This window comes from Epinephelus fuscoguttatus, linkage group LG7, assembly GCF_011397635.1.
Source record: "Epinephelus fuscoguttatus linkage group LG7, E.fuscoguttatus.final_Chr_v1".
NCBI classification, from domain to species: Eukaryota; Metazoa; Chordata; class Actinopteri; order Perciformes; family Serranidae; genus Epinephelus; species Epinephelus fuscoguttatus.
Window position 1 is genome coordinate 32,683,507 of NC_064758.1, and position 19,771 is coordinate 32,703,277.

At 40.2% G+C, this 19,771-nt stretch overlaps 2 protein-coding genes across 5 annotated transcripts in view; one reads left to right on the plus strand and one right to left on the minus strand.

The window, feature by feature from the left end:
* The window catches only part of LOC125891083 (adenylate cyclase type 6-like), a 48,844-nt gene extending 37,558 nt beyond the window's left edge, over nt 1-11,286 (plus strand). For both annotated transcript variants that reach the window (XM_049580039.1, XM_049580040.1), the window contains exons 7-24: nt 1,083-1,210; nt 1,340-1,498; nt 2,007-2,148; nt 4,405-4,533; nt 4,612-4,640; nt 4,729-4,876; nt 4,995-5,092; nt 6,374-6,461; nt 6,552-6,668; nt 6,758-6,916; nt 7,096-7,271; nt 8,455-8,481; nt 8,599-8,628; nt 8,719-8,851; nt 9,063-9,326; nt 9,435-9,639; nt 9,734-9,858; nt 10,775-11,286. In XM_049580039.1, coding sequence (XP_049435996.1) covers nt 1,083-1,210; nt 1,340-1,498; nt 2,007-2,148; nt 4,405-4,533; nt 4,612-4,640; nt 4,729-4,876; nt 4,995-5,092; nt 6,374-6,461; nt 6,552-6,668; nt 6,758-6,916; nt 7,096-7,271; nt 8,455-8,481; nt 8,599-8,628; nt 8,719-8,851; nt 9,063-9,326; nt 9,435-9,639; nt 9,734-9,858; nt 10,775-10,903 — 2,286 coding nt within the window. In that variant the 3' untranslated portion in view covers nt 10,904-11,286. The remainder of the gene's footprint in view (nt 1-1,082; nt 1,211-1,339; nt 1,499-2,006; nt 2,149-4,404; nt 4,534-4,611; nt 4,641-4,728; nt 4,877-4,994; nt 5,093-6,373; nt 6,462-6,551; nt 6,669-6,757; nt 6,917-7,095; nt 7,272-8,454; nt 8,482-8,598; nt 8,629-8,718; nt 8,852-9,062; nt 9,327-9,434; nt 9,640-9,733; nt 9,859-10,774) is intronic.
* On the minus strand, nt 1,503-19,516 carry LOC125891084 (testis-expressed protein 49-like). 3 transcript variants are annotated; one of them, XM_049580043.1, is made up of 4 exons: nt 19,317-19,516; nt 17,248-17,418; nt 17,018-17,141; nt 1,503-1,526 (listed from the first exon to the last, which is right to left on the minus strand). In XM_049580043.1, exons 1-4 carry the CDS (start codon nt 19,405-19,407, stop codon nt 1,520-1,522), a joined length of 393 nt encoding a protein of 130 aa, XP_049436000.1. In that variant the 5' UTR covers nt 19,408-19,516; the 3' UTR covers nt 1,503-1,519. The 3 variants fall into 3 exon arrangements, with proteins under 3 accessions (XP_049436000.1, XP_049435999.1, XP_049435998.1); XM_049580042.1 differs by lacking the exon at nt 1,503-1,526 and adding an exon at nt 6,828-6,965; XM_049580041.1 differs by lacking the exon at nt 1,503-1,526 and adding an exon at nt 14,726-16,936.
* Between the last annotated feature and the right edge of the window lie 255 nt (nt 19,517-19,771).

Genomic DNA, 19,771 nt, shown 5'->3' on the forward strand with positions numbered 1-19,771 from the left:
TGCAGAAACATTTGATGTTACAGCATTAGCAACAAATGGCTACACTGCAAAGCAACCGCAAAAAAGGAAGCGGGACTTATCAAAAACAGAGTCTAAAAGAGCGTCTGACAATAAACAAAACATGTCAGTATTGGTGAAGCCTTTCAGAGATGGAGAAAAAATGTTGCTCATAATTTAGCCTTCTGCTGATTGGTCAAAAGCTCTCTGCTGCGGATTCAAGTTCACTTTTACATTAGCTAACATTAGCTAGAGCCTCGAAGTGTGTCCTCAGCCTCACTCCTGTCCTCACCTCAGAGCAGGCAGCAGCTCCGGAAACAGTCCCTTAGTCAGCGCCCACAGCAACCTGAATTCAGCCAGTGCTAGTGGACCATGGTGCTCAGGTCAGATCAACAAACATTCTGTGTCTGCCATTAAACAGGTTAGAACTGCTGCTGGCCACCAGACTGCTATGACACCTGGCGCTGGTGGGTTTGTGATGGCCAAATTCGAACCACTACAGCCAGTAACTGAGCCACTGCCTGCTCTCCTCCTTCAGCAGGGATTAAGGCGAAGGGGCCGCAGAGTGCTAGCTAGCTAATTCTTCTCTGATTTGTGGTCTAATAGAGAGAGGGGGCAAGGAGGGGCTGAGTGAATGTGCTGTGCATGACTGTTTAATGAAACATAATTAAATTATTTAATGCATAGAAAACACTGGGTTACTGTATGAAGCACATGCATATGCCCATGGTCGTCTGGTGGGAGGAGCTTAGCACAGAGAGGGAAGAGCTGCAGGAGGAGGGTGTATTTTCAAAGTCTGCTGTTTATTTATTTATTTTTTGTCTTTTCCAGAAAACGGCATACCCCGACTTTAACAGGAAAAAAAATTAAAGGTTTTCCCGCAACTTCCAGTCTTTACACTAAGCTCAGCTAATGGTCTCCTGTCTCAAGCATCATCCTAGCAGACAGATATGACAGTGGTATTAAGAAAGTGAAGAAACATATTTCCCAAAATGTCTTAACTATTCCTCTATTGCTTTATTTATATACATATTATATGTATTTACTTCTAATCTTTTGTCTTCTCCTTTCTCTCTCTTTCTCAGGAGAATCACTGTCTACGTATTAAAATTTTGGGTGATTGTTATTATTGTGTGTCCGGGCTGCCTGAGCCCCGGGCTGACCACGCCCACTGCTGTGTGGAGATGGGCGTCGACATGATAGAGGCGATCTCGTGAGTACACACAGTTGTTGTGTGCACAGTGTTTGTTCGTTTGTTTTGTTAGTTTGTTTGAAGTCTTTTGCAAAGTTTTGTCCTCCCGCTGTGGAGGAGACGCTGATCTTCTGGGCGGTGTGCCTGCAGGCTGGTGCGAGAGGTGACAGGGGTCAACGTTAACATGCGTGTTGGGATCCACAGTGGGCGTGTGCACTGCGGCGTGCTGGGACTCAGGAAGTGGCAGTTTGACGTGTGGTCAAATGATGTCACGCTGGCCAATCACATGGAGGCGGGAGGCAAAGCAGGGTGAGGGAAATGAACACAGGTTCACATTCTCACACACACACACACACACAAACACAGTTACAGTTTGCATATAATAGGAAACATCACAATGTAGAATAGCTCTCAGTGAATTTCCTTTACTTGATAAAAACATGTTTGAAAAGACCCTTTAAGATTCTTTATAACAAATACAGTGAAAGAGGTTCACTTCAAATGCTGCATAACTAACAAACTGATATATCAGTAAATATAAAGATACAAAGAACTACTACTTTTGTGGAGGACATCTTGAAACACATTCTATTATTTTTTATTATAATTCATGTAATTTATTTCTTATAAATTCCCTGACTTATGTTAAACGGTGCATCTGCAGCTGCTACGTTTGTTCAGAAGTATGTCTGGCATTCCCAAGTTCTGCATATACCAATAAAGTTGTAAAAAATTGAAAAATTCACAACCATTTGCACACTGAAATACACACACATGCAGGTTTGATATACAGTCCTTTGTGTTTTTGTCTGTGTAGGCGGATCCACATCACTAAAGCCACCTTGCAGTATCTGAATGGAGACTATGAGGTGGAGCCAGGCTTTGGAGGTGAGAGGAACGCGTATCTGAAGGAGAACAGCATCGAGACCTTCCTGGTTCTCGGCTGCAGCCAGAAACGGGTCAGTGCACAAAAACACAAGATATAATCATTTTTATGGCATGCAGTTAAGGAAAAAAAACATTTTTTTAAGAAAATCAAAATATTTTACATTGTTTCCTATATTGAAAAAAATATCTATTTTAATTGATATTATTAGTACACTTTAACCTTTTAGCAAATCCTTAAAAATTGTTCATACTAGCGTGAGACACTGTGGCACGGGCCTTCGTAGATGGTGCATGAGCTATGAGCATGCACAGAGGTGTTTATGCCCAACACGCTAATTCCTGCAATATGCTCTGAAACTCTGGGCAGCTTATAAAAAGTATTCTGTGGATAAGCAAGAGGTCAACAAGTGATACTGGAAGAATGTTATCGTGATAGCAGGTTGCCTGGCAACACCAGTAAACACTATACGTACCACCATACATGCATTGTATTTCTGTAGTGTAATTGTAACTCTATGCCTACCCCAAAGTCCCTCTGGGTTGCCACTCTTTCCATGAGGCAGATTTTTAGCTTTTACAGTAACCTCTCATGTTTTTCCACACTCCTCGCTAAAAAGCCTCTCCTCTGTGGAGTGTAGTGGCTCTTTCTTTCCAATAATTAATGCCGTTTAACTGTCCCTGTGGTCTCTCAATGAGAAGTTGTCATTAGAGATCATTAGAGATGTCTGGACAGGCGAACATGCTCGGCCAGTCTTCTCTCAAAGGCATCAATGCTGAACTGAAAAGTGCAGCGAGCACAGTGGGCACTTAGTGACAAAAATTCAGGGGTGCACAACCAAGCACTGTGGCAACTTTTGGAGCCTTTCTGCTCTATGTGAATGAGGTGATTGTCATTTTCTAGCATGCAAAGCTCACACCTGGGACACTAAGAAGAGTGCAAACCACACTTTGAGAGTATGCCACCCCAACGTTTGACCATAATGAAAATATGAGTATGTGTCAAACAGCTCTTTAAAACTTAAAATGGAAATACTTGAATATAGAATAAAAGTCTGAGAATACAGACTGAAGCGTATTTGTTTAAATACAGTGATGACACCGTCTTTTGTTTCAGATAGATTGTGACTACCACACAGGTCACATGACAGCATAATGAGGAAATGTATCTACAAATTTAAACCGTCAACGCAACATTTCTGCAATGGCCATCATGTTGTAGGAAGTGTAAAGTAATTTCTCTGCTGTTGTCATAAGTTTTGCATCAGCAAATAATATCCAGCCATTATGTTTCTTTTCCACTAAGACAACAATCTTTGTCAATAAAGACAAAAAAGAATTTGTAAAGAATTTAACACAGCCAACACTAAGCCTGATTTATGCTTGCTGTAAGGTCACAGGATTTTTTGTAACTAGGTGCTGCCTTTTAATTTCAACATGGATCCTGCTTGGGCGAACACTGGCCGAGCAGGTTTGCCTGTACAGATATTTGTATGACTCTTCATTTAGAGACCACAGGCAAAGTCAAATGGCTTTGAATTATTACAAAGAAATAGCTGCTGGACTGGAGACAGAAGAGGCTTTTTGACACAGAGCAAAACGTACTAATCACAGTAGACAAATGTTTGGTGATACATCAGTGTTTACTACTGTTGCCAGGCAGCCAACTTTTCCGATAACAACAACATTTGTTAACCTCTTGTTGACTCATAGAACATTTTGTATGTGTGCCCCCTGGCGTTTCGGAGCATATTGTGCACGAACAACACATTGAACATAAACGTCTCTGTGCATGCGCATAGCTCACAGAGAGGAGGGAGAGTATAAACAAAGCACATACATGTGCACACGCAAGATTGTCTAGTTAGCATTTTCAGTTGCATTCAATATTGTCATACCTTTATTTCTTAGTATCAAGTTTTCTTTGGTCTTAGACTATTATTCCATATTTAAAAATACCTCATATTCTCAGAATTAAGTTTGATATTCTCGTGTTTTCAAGTCATAATTTACAAATGTGAAAAGTATCCTTTAAAATGAAATATTGATCAAAGTCTCCCAGTCTAGGGTGGAAAACTGATTGTCAGATACATTGCTGCATAACAAAGCGGGGTCTAGATTGTGAAGAAGGCATGATCTGAACAGATGAGAGTGGACAGATTTGTGAATGAAGTCATCTCTCCAGATCCTGAACTGACTGTGCGCTTCCTTCGTGGGTGTAATAAAAGAATAAAAAGAAGCTCTTCCAGTGTATTTAGTCACTTATATTGTCATTGACTGTGCTGTATGAGAACAGTTGGTCAAGCCTTCATGTTTTTCCCTCTGAGCAGAAGGAGGAGAAGGCGATGATGGCGAAGATGCAGCGGACGAGAGCCAACTCTAATGAGGGTCTGATGCCACGCTGGGTCCCCGACAGAACCTTCTCCAGGACCAAAGACTCCAAAGTCTTCAGACAAATGGTGAGACTCAACACCAACACACTCCTTTATGGTGATGGAGTCTGTGGGACTCATATTTTCTTTCTCTTTCTTCTTCAGGGGATTGATGAGAGCTCCAGTAAAGACAAGTAAGTACTGACTCATGATGCTTACATGCGTGTGAACACTGCTGCATTACAGTTTCAGATTTTATTAACAACCATTATGGTTTCACAGCCGTGGCGTTCAGGAGGCCATGAACCCGGAGGATGAGGTGGATGAATTTCTGGGGCGAGCCATCGATGCTCGCAGCATCGACCAGCTGAGAAAAGACCACGTAAAAAAGTTCCTGCTCACCTTCCAGACATCAAGCCTGGAGAAAAAGGTTCAAACTAATAACCAGAGAACTGTCTTTGCTTCAACTTAAATATAATGAATGAATGGAGGAGGGAACCGGCTGCTGCTCATATCTGACTCTCTTCTTCTGCTTTTTCCTGTTGCAGTATTCCAAGAAGGTGGATGATCGCTTCGGAGGCTACGTTGCTTGCACGCTACTAGTATTCTGCTTCATATCCTTCATACAGATTGTTGTCTTTCCACAGTGAGTACTTCACATGTTCACATATTGTAGATCGTTCAGTATGTACTGTAATTTTTTTAAAGGGACAGTTCACCCAAAAAAAATGTAAAATACATATTTTCCTCTTGCATGTAGCGCTGTTGATCAGTCTAGATTGTTTCGACGTGAGTTGCCAAGTGTTGGAAATATCAGCCATAGAGATGTCTGCCTTCTCTCCAACATAATGGAACTAGATGGCACTCTGCTTGTGGTGCTCAAAGTGCCAAAAAATACATTTTAAAAACTCAACAGCAATGTCTCTTTACAGACATCGTGACCTGGTTACTCAAGATAATCCACAGACTTTGTTTGAGCAGTTTCATGTAGGAACTATTTTTTTCTTCTGAACTACACCCACCAACCGTATCACTGCTTAGAAGGAAGTGTGCATCTACTGCTAGCTCATCTAGCACCACTGAGCTAGCTAACACTACAGCTCAGCTGAGGAGGACGCCACTAATATTAACATCTCGCGGTTTCACAAGCACAGGCCTCTTATCCATGAGTAGATGTACGCTTCCTTCTGCCCAGTGATACAGTTAGCAGGTGTAGTTCAGTAGAAAGAAAACAGTTCCTACATAAATCTGTGGATTATCTTGAGTAACAAGGTCATGATTTCTGGAAAGAGACATTGCTGCTGAGTTTTTTAAATGTATTTTTTTGGCACTTTGAGCACCACAAGCTGAGTGCAACCTAGTTCCATTATATTGGAGAGAAGGCAGACATGTCCACGGCTGATATCTCCAACACTCAGCAACTCACACCAAAACAATCTAGATCAATGAATAGCACTACATGTAAGAGGAAAAAAATATGTATCTTTGATTTGGGGGTGAACTGTCCCTTTAAAGATGCGTACAAATCTGCAGCTTGGTTCATTTGTGTATATTTATTTTTAAAGAGATATAAAAGAATGATTATTTGAATTATTAGTGTAGACTGCAACAAGACCTCATATATGTGCATGTCCTCGGAGAATCAGGAAAAATAAAGTTCCATAATACTACAGGTGGAAATTTACTGTTTGGATATGTGTCACTTTTTATCGGCAAAGTGCTAAAATACAGTACGAAACAACACACCTCTGTCTTCAGAGCTTTCCACTGTTGGATCAATAAGGGGAAATCCCTGTGCATATGTGTTACCATGGTTACCAAATGATCTAGAATAAATATATACTCTGCAAGAGTTTGATTGAAGCTTTAGATGTGAGAGCACCCTACATGTTTCTGTATAACTGTGTTTCTGTATTCTACCTTGCAGCACCCCGGTCATGCTGGGAATCTATATCAGTATCTTCGTCATACTCGCCAACATCCTTTTCATCTGTGCCATATATTCATGCATCAAGGTAGTGGAGCTTTATTAAAACTCTGACAGATATTTTACTTATGTGTCCATATGTGCATTTACTGTACCTGCCTCTCCCCTCCTCTCGTAGCTCTTTCCAGGTGCAATGCAAACTGTTTCAAAGAAGATTGTTCAGTCCCGCACCAACAGCACCCTGGTTGGAGTATTTACCATCATCCTCGTCTTCATCTCTGCCTTTGTTAATATGGTGAGATTCAAGTGGCAGAATATTCATTCAGTATACATGTTCATACATGTCTAAATCATGCTGAATACATGTGTTTGCCTTCACTGCAGTTTGCCTGTGACACCAAGAGCTTGACACAATGTGTCGCCGAGAAGCTGAACACCTCCGCAGATCTGGTGACGCCCTGTGTGATCCGCAGCTTGAATGTGTCCATTGAAGGGGGTCTAGAGATCTGTCCGAGCGAAGGCCCCTCCTGCCCCTTTCCTGAGGTGAGTTCATCATTATGTCACCACTCCACTGTTGGTGCTCCCCGCACGGCTGGTCAAACCAATTCAAAAAGAAGAAAATGTCACATTTGCATTTGTGTTTTTTTGGGGTTTTTTTTTTTTTTTTTTTTCTCTCGAGATCTATTGTTGATAATGCCTCTTTGTTATGCCGCTCTCTCCAGTATTTCAGCTACAGTGTGCTGCTGACGCTGCTGGCCTGCTCAGTGTTCCTGCAGATCAGCAGCATAGGGAAGCTGGCCCTCATGCTGCTCATCCAGCTCACCTTCCTGCTGCTGGTGGAGTGGCCACAAGTAGCACTATTCGACAACGCAGACCTCTTTGTCACCTCCAATGCCATGTAAGTACCACAGGCTGGGAATACTAATGTAGAGGGTGGTGGGGGTGGGAGGGGGATAATGTTGTATGTATAAAACTAGTGAGCATTTTTTTTCATGTATGAATGTAGAGCTTACTTTGTGAATACCGAGCAAATTTCAATAGCATTACTTGTCAGTGGGTTTAAGTCTAACAAAAGCTGGTGTTGAAAGCTCTGTCCTTCTTTTTTATTTTTTGTTTTATCAGACATGTCCTGGTCTAAATTAGGAGACTTTACCAACTTTAGGAGGCTTTGTTTTATTGTGGAAAATGTCAGCCCTGATCAGTAGGCGATTTTAGGGGTGATGCCATCCCTTTTGTTAGCAAAATGACCAAGATGTGACCCCTTGTACAGCTGCCATCCCTCTTCTTTTCCCGGGCCCAGAACAGACCCTAACATTTTAGAGAATTATTACATTTTGACGGAGCGTTTCTTTTTTAACCGGCATAGCTTTTGTAGCACTGGTTTTGCGACCAGGAAACTCGCAGACCAATTGAACGTGTTAAATTATCTAACATGATGCTACCTACCCAATCAAATCTGTGCGTTACGACTCAAGTGAGTGAGATACACACATGGGGGAGATGAAACGAGAGAAAACAGTCTGAGATATGAGAGTCAAAGAGAAGTAATCTCACAGGAAGCGTCCTAAAGAGAGAAACGTAGACAGTACAAACAGAGCTTTTAATCAAAAATGGACACACTCGTGTCCATTTCACTATATGTTGCGTGGCGATTATTAAGCAGCATTGTGAAGCACCACTACGAGACAAAGCACAGAGGATCTTCTGAGCAAACATACCCACTCAGATCCTAATTAACTGGGACAGAAAATAAAAGGTGGGAGGGTCCATCCACCATGTTTAAATTTAACAAGTCGCCTACTAGCCTTGATCCATGCAGCAGTTTGGCAGATTTTGTTTAATAAATATAAGTGTTTTAACATGCTCATAATCCCAGAACTAAGGTATTAAAAAAAGTATCAGAATCAAAACTGAGGTATCAAACGTTTTAAAACAATATACAACTCTTTTTGGATGATGTCCCTATTTGTGCCATGAATTAAAGCATGTATGACTTTAAATATATATTTTTATTTTAGTCATATTTCACACTTTTTATATTCTCACCATTTGTTCTGATGGTTTTTTTTTTTCCTTTTTAGTGATTTAAATGAAACTAGTGCTCAATGGTAAGAATTTAAATTTGTATTTGACTCAATGGAAATACTTTTAATAAATAAATATTATCATTATTATTTGCTTTATTTGTATTGACCAGAATGTATTTTTTATGTTTGTACTCTTAGGTCCAGTTTCAATGAAACTACAAACCAGTGGTAAGATCACATTCAGTGTTACTTATCTCCTGTTCGATCGTTTCAAAGCTTTATTTCCAGTAATGTGACCATGTGTCCGTCTCTTTGCAGCCCATTTGTTGTGACCAAAGTGTCCCTGAGGGTCATGACTCCAGTAATCCTCACAGTCTTTGTCCTGGCACTGTACCTGCACGCCCAGCAGGTCGAATCTACTGCACGCCTCGACTTCCTGTGGAAATTACAGGTAAGTGCAGCGTCCACTAGAGGGCGTCGTCTCACCATGTGCGCTATAAACACAAGCTCTTCACATTTCTGCAAAAGCTGAAGATGATTGAGCTGTCTCACGATTTATTAATGTCCTATAATAGAATATCTGCAGCCTTGTCTTCACCTCGACCGACAGACATTTTATTACAGCATCATAACAGCTAAATATATATCACCTCCATTCCCAGGCCACAGAGGAGAAGGAGGAGATGGAGGAACTGCAAGCCTACAATCGTCGCCTCCTCCATAATATTCTGCCTAAGGACGTAGCCGCTCACTTTTTGGCTCGTGAGCGGCGTAACGACGAGCTATACTACCAGTCTTGTGAGTGTGTGGCCGTCATGTTCGCCTCCATCAGCAATTTCTCTGAGTTCTACGTGGAGCTGGAGGCCAACAACGAGGGAGTGGAGTGTCTCCGACTGCTCAACGAGATCATCGCTGACTTCGATGAGGTAAAGTCTGTTGTAAAGCTCAGTGTGTCGTACCTTTTACCTTTGCTCACAGCTAACTTTAAAGAGAAATGTCTGAGTTGCTCAAATGTGATCACTTCCTGTTCTCAGATCATCAGTGAAGAGAAGTACAGGCAGCTAGAGAAGATCAAGACCATTGGTTCCACCTACATGGCGGCCTCCGGTCTCAATGACTCTACCTATGACAAGGAGGGCCGCTCACACATTACTGCACTGGCCGACTACGCCATGAGGCTGAGGGAGCAGATGAAGTACATCAACGAGCATTCCTTCAACAACTTCCAGATGAAGATAGGTACGGAGACAGCATGTTGAATTTCCAGCTCAAGATTTAAAAGTTTGAAGCAGCTGTGTTGATTCCGTAAAATGTTTTTGTCTCTAATTCTCAGGTCTGAACATTGGACCGGTGGTAGCAGGGGTTATTGGTGCGCGGAAGCCTCAATATGACATCTGGGGAAACACAGTCAATGTGGCCAGTCGTATGGACAGCACAGGTGTACCTGACTGCATACAGGTAGGCGTCTGTAACAGCTAATGTAATTCAGTCAAAACAGGTTTTTAAGTTGAAGTCGAGCTGTCAGTAGACGGGTTTTATGTAAAGATTTAAAATGGACATACTTAAGTATTAAAAAAAGATTGCAATAATATTTATGAAACATGAGGCCTCATGCAGCAACATGCTGTTAAATCTCATATTTTCTCTTAATCTTCTGTAAAAATAAATAAGAGACATCAATTCCAGACACACTAAACATCCTTAACCATTTAAATCTGCTCTTACCAGAGGCCTGTTCTGAGAGGCCAGTTCAACTTACCCAGGATATCTTTTCATTCTCTGGTTTGACTAACCCTAAGATTGTCCATATGGATAACTGGTACTACAAAGCTGGTTATCAACCAGTTCTGTCAACTCTGGATTTTCCTATCCAGCCACGAGCACATTTATGTGAAAGAGGCGTGGCTGTTAATGACGATATAAAACTTATCTTGGTGAGAGTGCTCCCAACTATTGGTGAATCTCAGAAATCAGTGTGTAGTAACAAAATAAGAACAATTGTGGATACAAACAAAAATAAAAGAACATTTGTTCATGTATCGCTTCCTGCATGAGGCCCAGTGTTTGAAAAACATTACATTCAGTGGCCACTTTATTAGGTACACCTGTGAAATTTGTTGCTGTTAAATGCAACAGCTTTAATTCTTTATGAAGTTCACAATGTTGAGTTTTGTTGATTGGTGATCTCTGTAAATTAAATTCTATGTTTATTACTAAGGCCGTAGTTAAAGATGGTGTATTGGATGACATTATATTGAGGGGGAGAGAATATTATTGAAACATCTCTAAATATAACACAGCATAACAACGTAACAGTTTCATTAGCTAAATATTGATCCAGTTTCATACAAATCTTTTTCCGTTCTGCTCTCAGGTGACTACAGACCTGTACCAGGTGCTTGCAAACAAAGGGTACGTGCTGGAGTGTCGCGGGGTGGTTAAGGTCAAAGGTAAAGGGGAAATGACGACCTACTTCCTGAACGATGGACCGCCCAACAGTTAGCAGCCGTGGCAGCAGCAGATGTCGGGACGATCCCCACTGCAAGGACACAGCACCAGTGAGCAAGGACTCACAGTGTGAGCGAATGGCTAAAAAACTTGAGATGCCATCACTTGAATCCCAAGTAAAGAGGAAAAAATAAACTTTAAAGACTTCAAAAAGGAAAGTGTTCTTGATGAGAGGAAAATGTTCTCGTTCGGCAGCCATTTTGGCTCACATACATGTTGAAGGACACGTGTTTTTCTCATGTCTAGCCTCTCTCTCAGGCTTCTTGAAAGATGCAAAGTCTGTTTATTTAAAACAACGCCTTTTAGCCTGTGTCAAAAGAAGATTAACGCTGTACATAAGGCTACTTTTTATTTTTACTTTGTGTTTTTTTTTTTTTTCCCAGTATATTTTTTTTAATTCACATGAATTATGAACAGGTACTCATATTTTGTTTCTGGATTAATTATTTATTTTGATCTTGATGTTTTGTGCAAAAGGTCCTTTATGAAAAAGTGTGAATACATACGTGCACAAATATCCAGTTTATTACACGTTTATAAGTGTGTATGTACATGCATATTTGTGTGTGTATGAATATATGTATAAACTGAGGAGGAATATATTGACCAAAGACTAAAGTATTTACTAAAAGCAAGGCAAGACATGTTTGATATGTTCTCGCTAAAGTCAGCAATGATCACCGCCTCTGGTTTTTCGGCAGAAGGCCCGAACCCTCTGTCTTTTTGGCCAACTGCTGGCAGCACAGGCTGCTTCGTTGTTTTCATAAAATATGTACATTTAATTTATTATGTCTGTCACCCAGGCAGCAACGAGCTGATCACTTTAACTCTAAATTATGACGTTACCCTCAACCTCTAAACAAAATTACTAAAGACGACTAAGGATGTTATAAGATGGTGATATCTGAAATCTATATTTTTATCTGTGAGGAGTAGAAGTAGCTCCAGCTGGGATTAGGATCCTCTTCATCCTCATTTCATGTCAGATTGATTTCTTAGAGCTTGAGCAGCCAGTGTGCAGCTGATCTGCTGTTACAGTATCGTGTCATCGACTGCTCCTTCCCTTTCAGAGAAGTATTTTTTGGTGCAAACGGAAATGAAGGAACTTAGATCCAGAGCCATCGGGGGGGAAACCTCGGATTTCATCGCAGTGGTACCACACAGCCTGATTCTTCTATGAAGAAGAAATAGATGAAGGAAAGAAATATATATTGATTTTGACTGAATACTGTGCTTTGTAATCCTGAAGGGGCATAACTATTTTCACTGTGAGGTTTTTATGATACAACAAAAACTGCTTTCTTGCCAAACATAACCGCTTTGAAGCATGTCTGATTGTGGTATCCTGTTTTCATTTCTGTTTGTTTTAACGTAGGGTATTTTGTATCACTTCTGTATCCATCATTTGTATATTCTTAATGTTGTTATTATTATTATTATTATTATTATTATTATGATGATTCTGATTAATTATTATGCTTATTATGATGATTCCATTCCAGTGAAAAAGGATCAAAGACCAGCACGCTTTCTTGTAAAATGCCAGTTGTTAAAAGCTCAAGCTCACTGGTACCAACTGATCAACTGCAGCCAATGAATTCTGCTGTTCAACCTTGATGTACAATACAGTATTTCAGCTGGCGATAGGTGTGATCATGTATAGTAAGTAATAACCATTAGCTGCCTTTGCAGCAGAGCCCGAGGGGTGTATGCTCACATAAGCATAGCAGTAAACACACACATATACAGATGATTCACTGTGCTTTTTTTTATTTATGCCACTACTGCAGTATTGTAAATCTCAGTCAGGCTTTAAGGTGACCTCTCCCTCCCACACATTCACTTCTCAGTAGTAACAAATGACATCTCTGGTGTTACACCATGTGAAACGGATAGAATTAATAAACTCACACATATATTTCCTGTATTATTTTCCCCCCAACTCAGTGGAAGTACTAATAGCTGAGTTTGATTGCCTTAAGTTAAACTAAACGAATCATAGAATAACACTGAACAGGAACAGTGCCTGCTTGCCCTGTCTGGACTGCTGATGTTTGGATGGAGAGAAAGGGATAAAGGCTCGTCGAGAATAATTCCCAGTGAACATCGTCGAAACAGTCTCGGTTTCTCCGACTTAAACTTCTCTAATAGGGAGAATCAGCCCTGATTTAGCTCTTCCGCCACACACAACACTGGCAACCAACAGTTGATCATGTTTGTACCAAAGCCAGCTCACGCAGCCTTGTGCTATTGGTCCCCTCCCGTGCAATGATATTAGGCCTCGGGGCGTGGTGGGAGCACCAGAGGACAGTAATGTAATGGAGATCACCAACTATCAAGTGAACTGTGACCAATGAAGAGTGATTCATATAAGCAAAGGGTTTATAGAACGGACATGAGTTTATAAAAATGTGCATTGTATGTATTCTATTTCTATTGGCTGTCCATAGACTTGTGTTGATTGTTAACTCTTGGGATGTTTCGGGGGGAACAGGAGAGGGGAGGAGGGTTGTCCCCCATACTACTGAAACAGTGTTTTGCTCAGGCCTGATGAATCCTTCCGTATTTGTTTTTGTTTTATTTGTATTTTCCCTGAGTTGGAGGAGTTGAAAGGGGAGTGTTTTGCAAAGCTGAAGGACAAGAAGAGTTGAGGACTATGACAAAGAGAAAAATAACATTTCCCCTTGAAGAAAAAAATAAAAAAAATCAATGGCTGTTTTGTGTGTTCATATATTCATTAATGTTGTTAGATGTACTGCTGATATGTTTTTATAGGAACAGGCCCATCATAAATAACTCAATAACTTATTCCTCATATTTACAGGACAAGTTAGTGGTTTACCTGCTAATATAAACGTACTTAAAGGAACAGTGTATAAAATTTAGGAAGATTTAGTGACATCTAGCGGTGAGGATTGCAGATTGCAACCAGCTGAAACTTGTCCCATGTGCCAAGCGTGAACTCCTGGTCAGGATTCCTTCAGTGTTAATTATTCAGGAGGTTTTTACCGGGAGCCGAATTACTTGCTGAGGTCTCTTCCTCTCCAAAGCAAACCAACCAGGTGATTTCAACCGGTAAAAATGCTGAATGAAGCAGTTTCATGTTATAAAATCAGCATTTCTCAAATGCTGTTTGGCACATCTCATAGGGGCCGTTTGCCCAGCACCTGGTCTTGTGTGCTAACTACTTTCTCTGATAACTTGGTGTGTGCTCTGCTTTTTGTTGATCCAGACATTCAGGAGGTTTTTACCAGGACCAAATTATCCAAATAGGTCTTGTGCTCCCCCCAAAAAACAAGCAAGGTTAATAAAATCAGTAAAGACACAGAATAAAGCAGTTTCATGAATGAATGGGAAATGGTCCTATCCACAGACAGTGTTTGGTTTGTCTGTTCTGGGCTACGGTAGAAACATGGTGGTGCAACATGGCGATCTCCATGGACAAGAACCTGCTCCCTGTGTTGATATAAACGACCCATTTCTAAAGTAACAAAAACACGATTCTTATTTTCAGGAGATATGAACTAATAAAAAGCATACTTTGATTCAATTTCAGCAAATATATCCCCGGAAATCCTGCACACTGGACTTTTAGGAATCATCTGGTTACTCAAGATAACCCACAGACCTTGTTGTCAGCAGTACATGTAGGAATCTTCTTTCAACCAAACTACACCTGCCAACTGAATCACTGCACAGAAGGAAGCTTCTACTAAGCTATAACATTAGCTAGCACAGTGGTGCTACGTGAGCTAGCAGTTGATGCACACTTCCCTCTGCGCAGTGCTTCAGTTGGTGGGTGTATTTCAGTAGATAGAAAATAGTTCCAACAGAAACTGCTCACAACAAGGTCTATGGATTATCTTGAATAACGGGGTTGAGATTTCTGGAAAAAGACATTGCTGTTGAGTTATTCAAATGTATTTTTAGATGCTTTGAGCACCCCAAGCTGAGTGCTGCCTTCTGTTATATCCGAGAGAAGGCAGACATCTCTACGGCAAATATCTCCAGCACTTGGCAACTCACACCAAAACAATCCAGACTGATAAATAGTGCTACAGGTACGAGGAAACAACTGTAGTTTTGATTTGGGGGTGAACTGTCCCTTTAATAATTATATCATTATACTGAATATCCAGTGACCCTGTAAACAGATGTATTCTTCAAGGTAGATGACAGTAATTGTAAGAAACATAAGATTCCCTGTTCACTAGTCTCCAGTTTTACTGCGAAAGAAACAGACCTCATAACCTCTTTTGGCAGGGTCACCACCTTGTTTGGACTTATGGAGGGTTGGACTACATGCCACATTAATGGACCATCAAAACAAGGACGCTGTCACTGGTGGAAGTCCCCTGAGACCAAACCAAATCAATGGTGTTCAACTGCAGAGCTGCAGGACCAGCAGTACCACAGATATACATGTGTCACTTTGCACCATCTACAGGCAAGTTATGGTAAGTAACAGCCTTTGGTGTTTTGACACACTAATCTGACGTTTCTGTTGTTCTGAATGAAGCCTATGAAGTACTTTCTGGGACATTTTATGCCTTTTGAAGGGTGAGGGTTAGTGTTCAAATCCAGCTTGATCACCTTTGACTTCTTGTGTTACCTTGATGACCTGAGAAAACGAGCCTGTGTTCTTAATGACCTCCTCAGAATTCATTCCTTCTGCACTGAAATATTAGTGACAGATTTCTTCAGGAACAATAATGTAACATTGTTTTTGCTGCTGAGTGATGAAATGTTCCTGAACAGCTCAACGTTTCTCGATTCCTGCTGCTTATAAGTGTGAGCAACCATCTGCAAACAGTGTTATGTTTCCTAATTTAGAAAATCAGGACACCTGCTGTGACTCTAATAAAGACCTCCTCATGGCCCAGTTACTAAACTCTGTTTTCAACTAATCACATGCAGACCACTATCATCCAAAATTCCGACGTAATTATTTTTACTTCCTCTAGAGGGCAGTAGGATCTCACTCTCTCTCTATGAACCAGTCCATTAGTGCCTTTGAACCTGCAGAAGAGAGGTGGTACGATGACTTTTATCTTATGATGCAAAATATAAATGCAGAAATCAGTTTTGAATTTTTTGGGAAAATTGTTTTTTGCTTGTTTAATACAGACATTTTTATCCCATTCAGCAGCCTTAGAGATATGTGTAACGTTTCCACATTTAAATGTCTTAAAGTGATTACACCTGTGTTCTATATTTTGATGAGTTGTGCAATCACATTTTCCCAAAAGTATCCAACAACGATCAAACCCAGAGAAATCAAGGACACGATCTAACTGTGTGTAATTGTTGCTATCACCTGACAGTGGCATCATATCGCTGTCATACATTGACTTTTTAACCAGTTTAGAACCAAAATTTTACAATACGCTTCTTATATCTTGATCATTTTTAACTATATACATTGTACACATGAATGATTTTAGTTATCAGATGTCTGGATCTGAAATTATCAGAGAAACAAGCACAGATTTTTAACACAAAACTGCTTTATTTTGTGTTTTTACCTGTTTAAATCACCTGGTCTGTTTGTTTTGGAGAGGAAGAGACCTCTGCTGATAATTCAGCTCTTGGTAAAAATCTTCAAAACATTGAACACTGAAGAAATCCTAACTGGGAGAAACTAACTGCAATGAAGTTATTCCTCAGTTTGTCATTGTTTTGGCTGAGAGACCCCTAACGACAGAAAATATTGTGCATTTAAATGTTTTGTATATCGACACCTTCAGACTTCCTTTATAAAAGTTGTGAGCTAAAGAGGTTGAAACCTATATTTCTAGATAAAACTACCATAAAAACTACATTAAAAAACATTAGTGAGAGGCAAAAAGTGGATCTACTGTCAGTTTAATCTCCTCAGAAGTGGCGCTGCCTCTGGTGTGTGTGTGTGTGTGTGTGTGTGTGTGTGTGTGTGTGTGTGTGTGTGTGTGTGTGTGTGATAACTGAAGAAAGGGCTGTTGGTCAGAACAGGCTGAACTCTGGGTCTGTCACTGACATTTTTTCAACAAACCTGTGAAAGCAACAGGTGGATTAAGCTCACAGAGATCTATTATGAAAAAAATACAAAATTGAATATGGAGGTTTTGCCTACTTTGTCATCTCACTGTTCTTTCGGGGAAACCGTTTGGCTTGGGTCCATGGTTCAGGACACCTGGACGTCACCCATCCGTACTGCTGGTTGTCTGTCAGAGGCATTATGTACAGCTGGTCAGGGGCTGAAGACGAGAGGAGACAGACACCTATCACCAGGAGTACATCTGTGATTTGGATCCAATATAGTCCATCAGACCCTTAATGTGTAGTTTTTCCATGTCTACTTACATCTGGGTGTTTGAACCCGTTTGACCATCTCTTTGTATCGCTCATGACTCCCATGGTGGATGTCAGTGCTGCAGGGAAAAGGCTGATGGTAAACGTTGCATGTGTCAGTACATCTGAGGGATCCCTGTTGTTCTTGAAGAGATGATCCCGCTCTGTTGCTTATCTCACCGTCTGTAAAGGGATATGTTACTTCAGTATAAAAAGATCATTATTTTGATTATTTTAATAAATCTGTGGCTACTACAAAAGATACAAGAAACTCATTTTAAAACTTGTGTGCTAGTATTTTACCATGCTTGAGATTTTATAAAAATACTAAAATACTGTATTTTTATACAGTATTAAGGCCCTAAAAGACATGCATTTGAACACAACATCCTAATATTGGATGGGTTTATGTATGGTAACACCAAATAAAGAAAGGTTTTGTGCATTGGACTAGTTGCAGAAGTTCATTTAAGTTATATGGATTCAGCTGGATTATTTCCTCTCCCTTTAAAGCTCCACTATATGATGACTCTTGTGATTGTTTTTATGAACTTGTTTTGTTGCCCTACACATGTAGCTCTTGTATTTATTCATGGAAGAAGTATCAGAAGAAATACAAAAGTCTTGGTAAAAGATCAGGACCCAGGTACAGATCCAGGGTTTTCTCCTTAAGTTTGACACTTAAGGCTTTATTTCTCTTTAGCTGAGGGACCTACACAGTTGCACAGAATCCCTTAAGGAAATTAAGGAGATTGTTGATGATTGTTTAGACCCACGTTTTGAGACGCCTGTTATCGTCGTCGTTACAATGTTGGCTTATAGTTAGAGAAAAAATGGAGGAAGAAAAGAAGACAAGAAAACCATATTGGTCAAAGGAGGAAAAGATTATACTTCTGGAGGAATACAATCATAGAAATCACAAACTACAAAGTAAATTTGATCCCCAAATACTAGAAAACAGAAAACGACTGTAGGAAGAAATCACAACAAAAATTAATTCAGTCAAATCTAAAGTGTAAAATCAAAAGCGTATTCACTGGGTTGCCCTGGACGCAGAACACTTTTCTCTGGGTGTGTTTAGTTTTTCCATTTATCACCATAAACTTGGTCATGTTGCAGTTAAGATAGAGTCAGGGGTACCTAAGTTTTATTTTACCTTGCTTTGGTTGCTACAGTCTTGTCTAAATACTTGAGTGACTACTGTCAGGAAACCTTAAGGGGAAGCCTTAGGTGTGTTTTGTGCAACCAATTTTATTTTGAGGAAACCTTAACTAGGACTTAGAGGAAAATCTTAACAGAAGGTGTTTTGCGCAGCTTGTCCCAGGTCTTTTTCTCTATCCATGAAGAGGAGTTCATCCAGATACCAGAGAAGGAGGAAAGCCAGCAAGTCCATGCACTGATATCATGTTATTGGATTTTATGCAGTGATGCATATGTCTACATCACTTAAATGTGGCAGCTAGTAAAGGTGGGGGCTACTTATAATTAGCCTTAAATACTGCTGGGTAGTTTAATTTTATTTGTATATCATAATTTATTTTTTGTAAAGCTGCAAAGTAATTAGTTACTACAAGTATCAAATAAATGCAGTGGAGTAACAAGTACAATATCTGCAGTGGAGTACAAGCACAGGGTGGCATACAATTGAAATACTCCTCAAAATTGTACAGTAACTACTCCAGTAAATGTACTTTTCTGAGTCGACCACTGCTTTTCATGCTGCTTGCTCTCTTGAAAAAGATATTAAGACTAAATAAAGTTAAATATTACAAGGTTAATTTTATTTGAGGTGTTCACATGTTGTAAAGGCCCATCCAGAGCAACTAACAGCAACTTGCTAGCTCATATTAGCAAACATTAACTAGCTGGACTGTCCTAGGCTACTACTAGTTAACGTTAGCTACATGTAGCTTGGTATTATTAAAACCTGCAGACTTTTGAGGGATTGAATAAGTGTTCCTGTCAGCAATAAACAAGCTAAAGGCTCTTTTTTCACTGAGGGTGTAGCTAAAGGTTAGTAAGGTGAAATATAACCGACAAACGGTCAGTGACGAGCTAAGGGAGAGTCCAGCTCCTCTTACCCCGGCGATGAGACGCTCCTCTGGGACTCACTCTCAGTTTATCGCCCACTGGGTTCTGATAGCCCAGGTGTGTTAAACCGAAGAAGGCCATGGTGCCGAAGATCCGATAAACGAGATTATAACAGTCGAGACAGAGACGGACACACCAGAAACAGTGAGACAGACAGCCTGTAAATAAATCACAACTTTTGGTTTAGGTGTAACCGTGGCAACAAGCCCCGCCCACCGCGGTGTCTCGAGGGAACTGTTGAAAACTCAACTGGAACTAAAAACATACACAGACAAACCAACTTATTTATATATTTAATGTAATCTAATTTATTTTAATGTAATTTAATTTGTTGTATTTTATTTTATTCTATTTATCAGTGTATAACAGTTTCAATACAATGCATGTAGTGGTCAATACATTCAGTTTGTATATAATGTGGAAAGCAATGACCAAAAATTACAAA

Excerpts from the sequence above, each read along its gene's own strand:
- LOC125891084 (XM_049580041.1), bottom strand. The coding sequence starts at position 19,407 with ATGGCCTTCTTCGGTTTAACACACCTGGGCTATCAGAACCCAGTGGGC. Across the intron at positions 17,419-19,316 it reads AGGAGCGTCTCATCGCCGGG|ACGGTGAGATAAGCAACAGA; the intron begins GTAAGAGGAGCT and ends ATCCCTTTACAG. Across the intron at positions 16,937-17,017 it reads AAGAACAGTGAGATGACAAA|GTTTGTTGAAAAAATGTCAG; the intron begins GTAGGCAAAACC and ends TTGCTTTCACAG.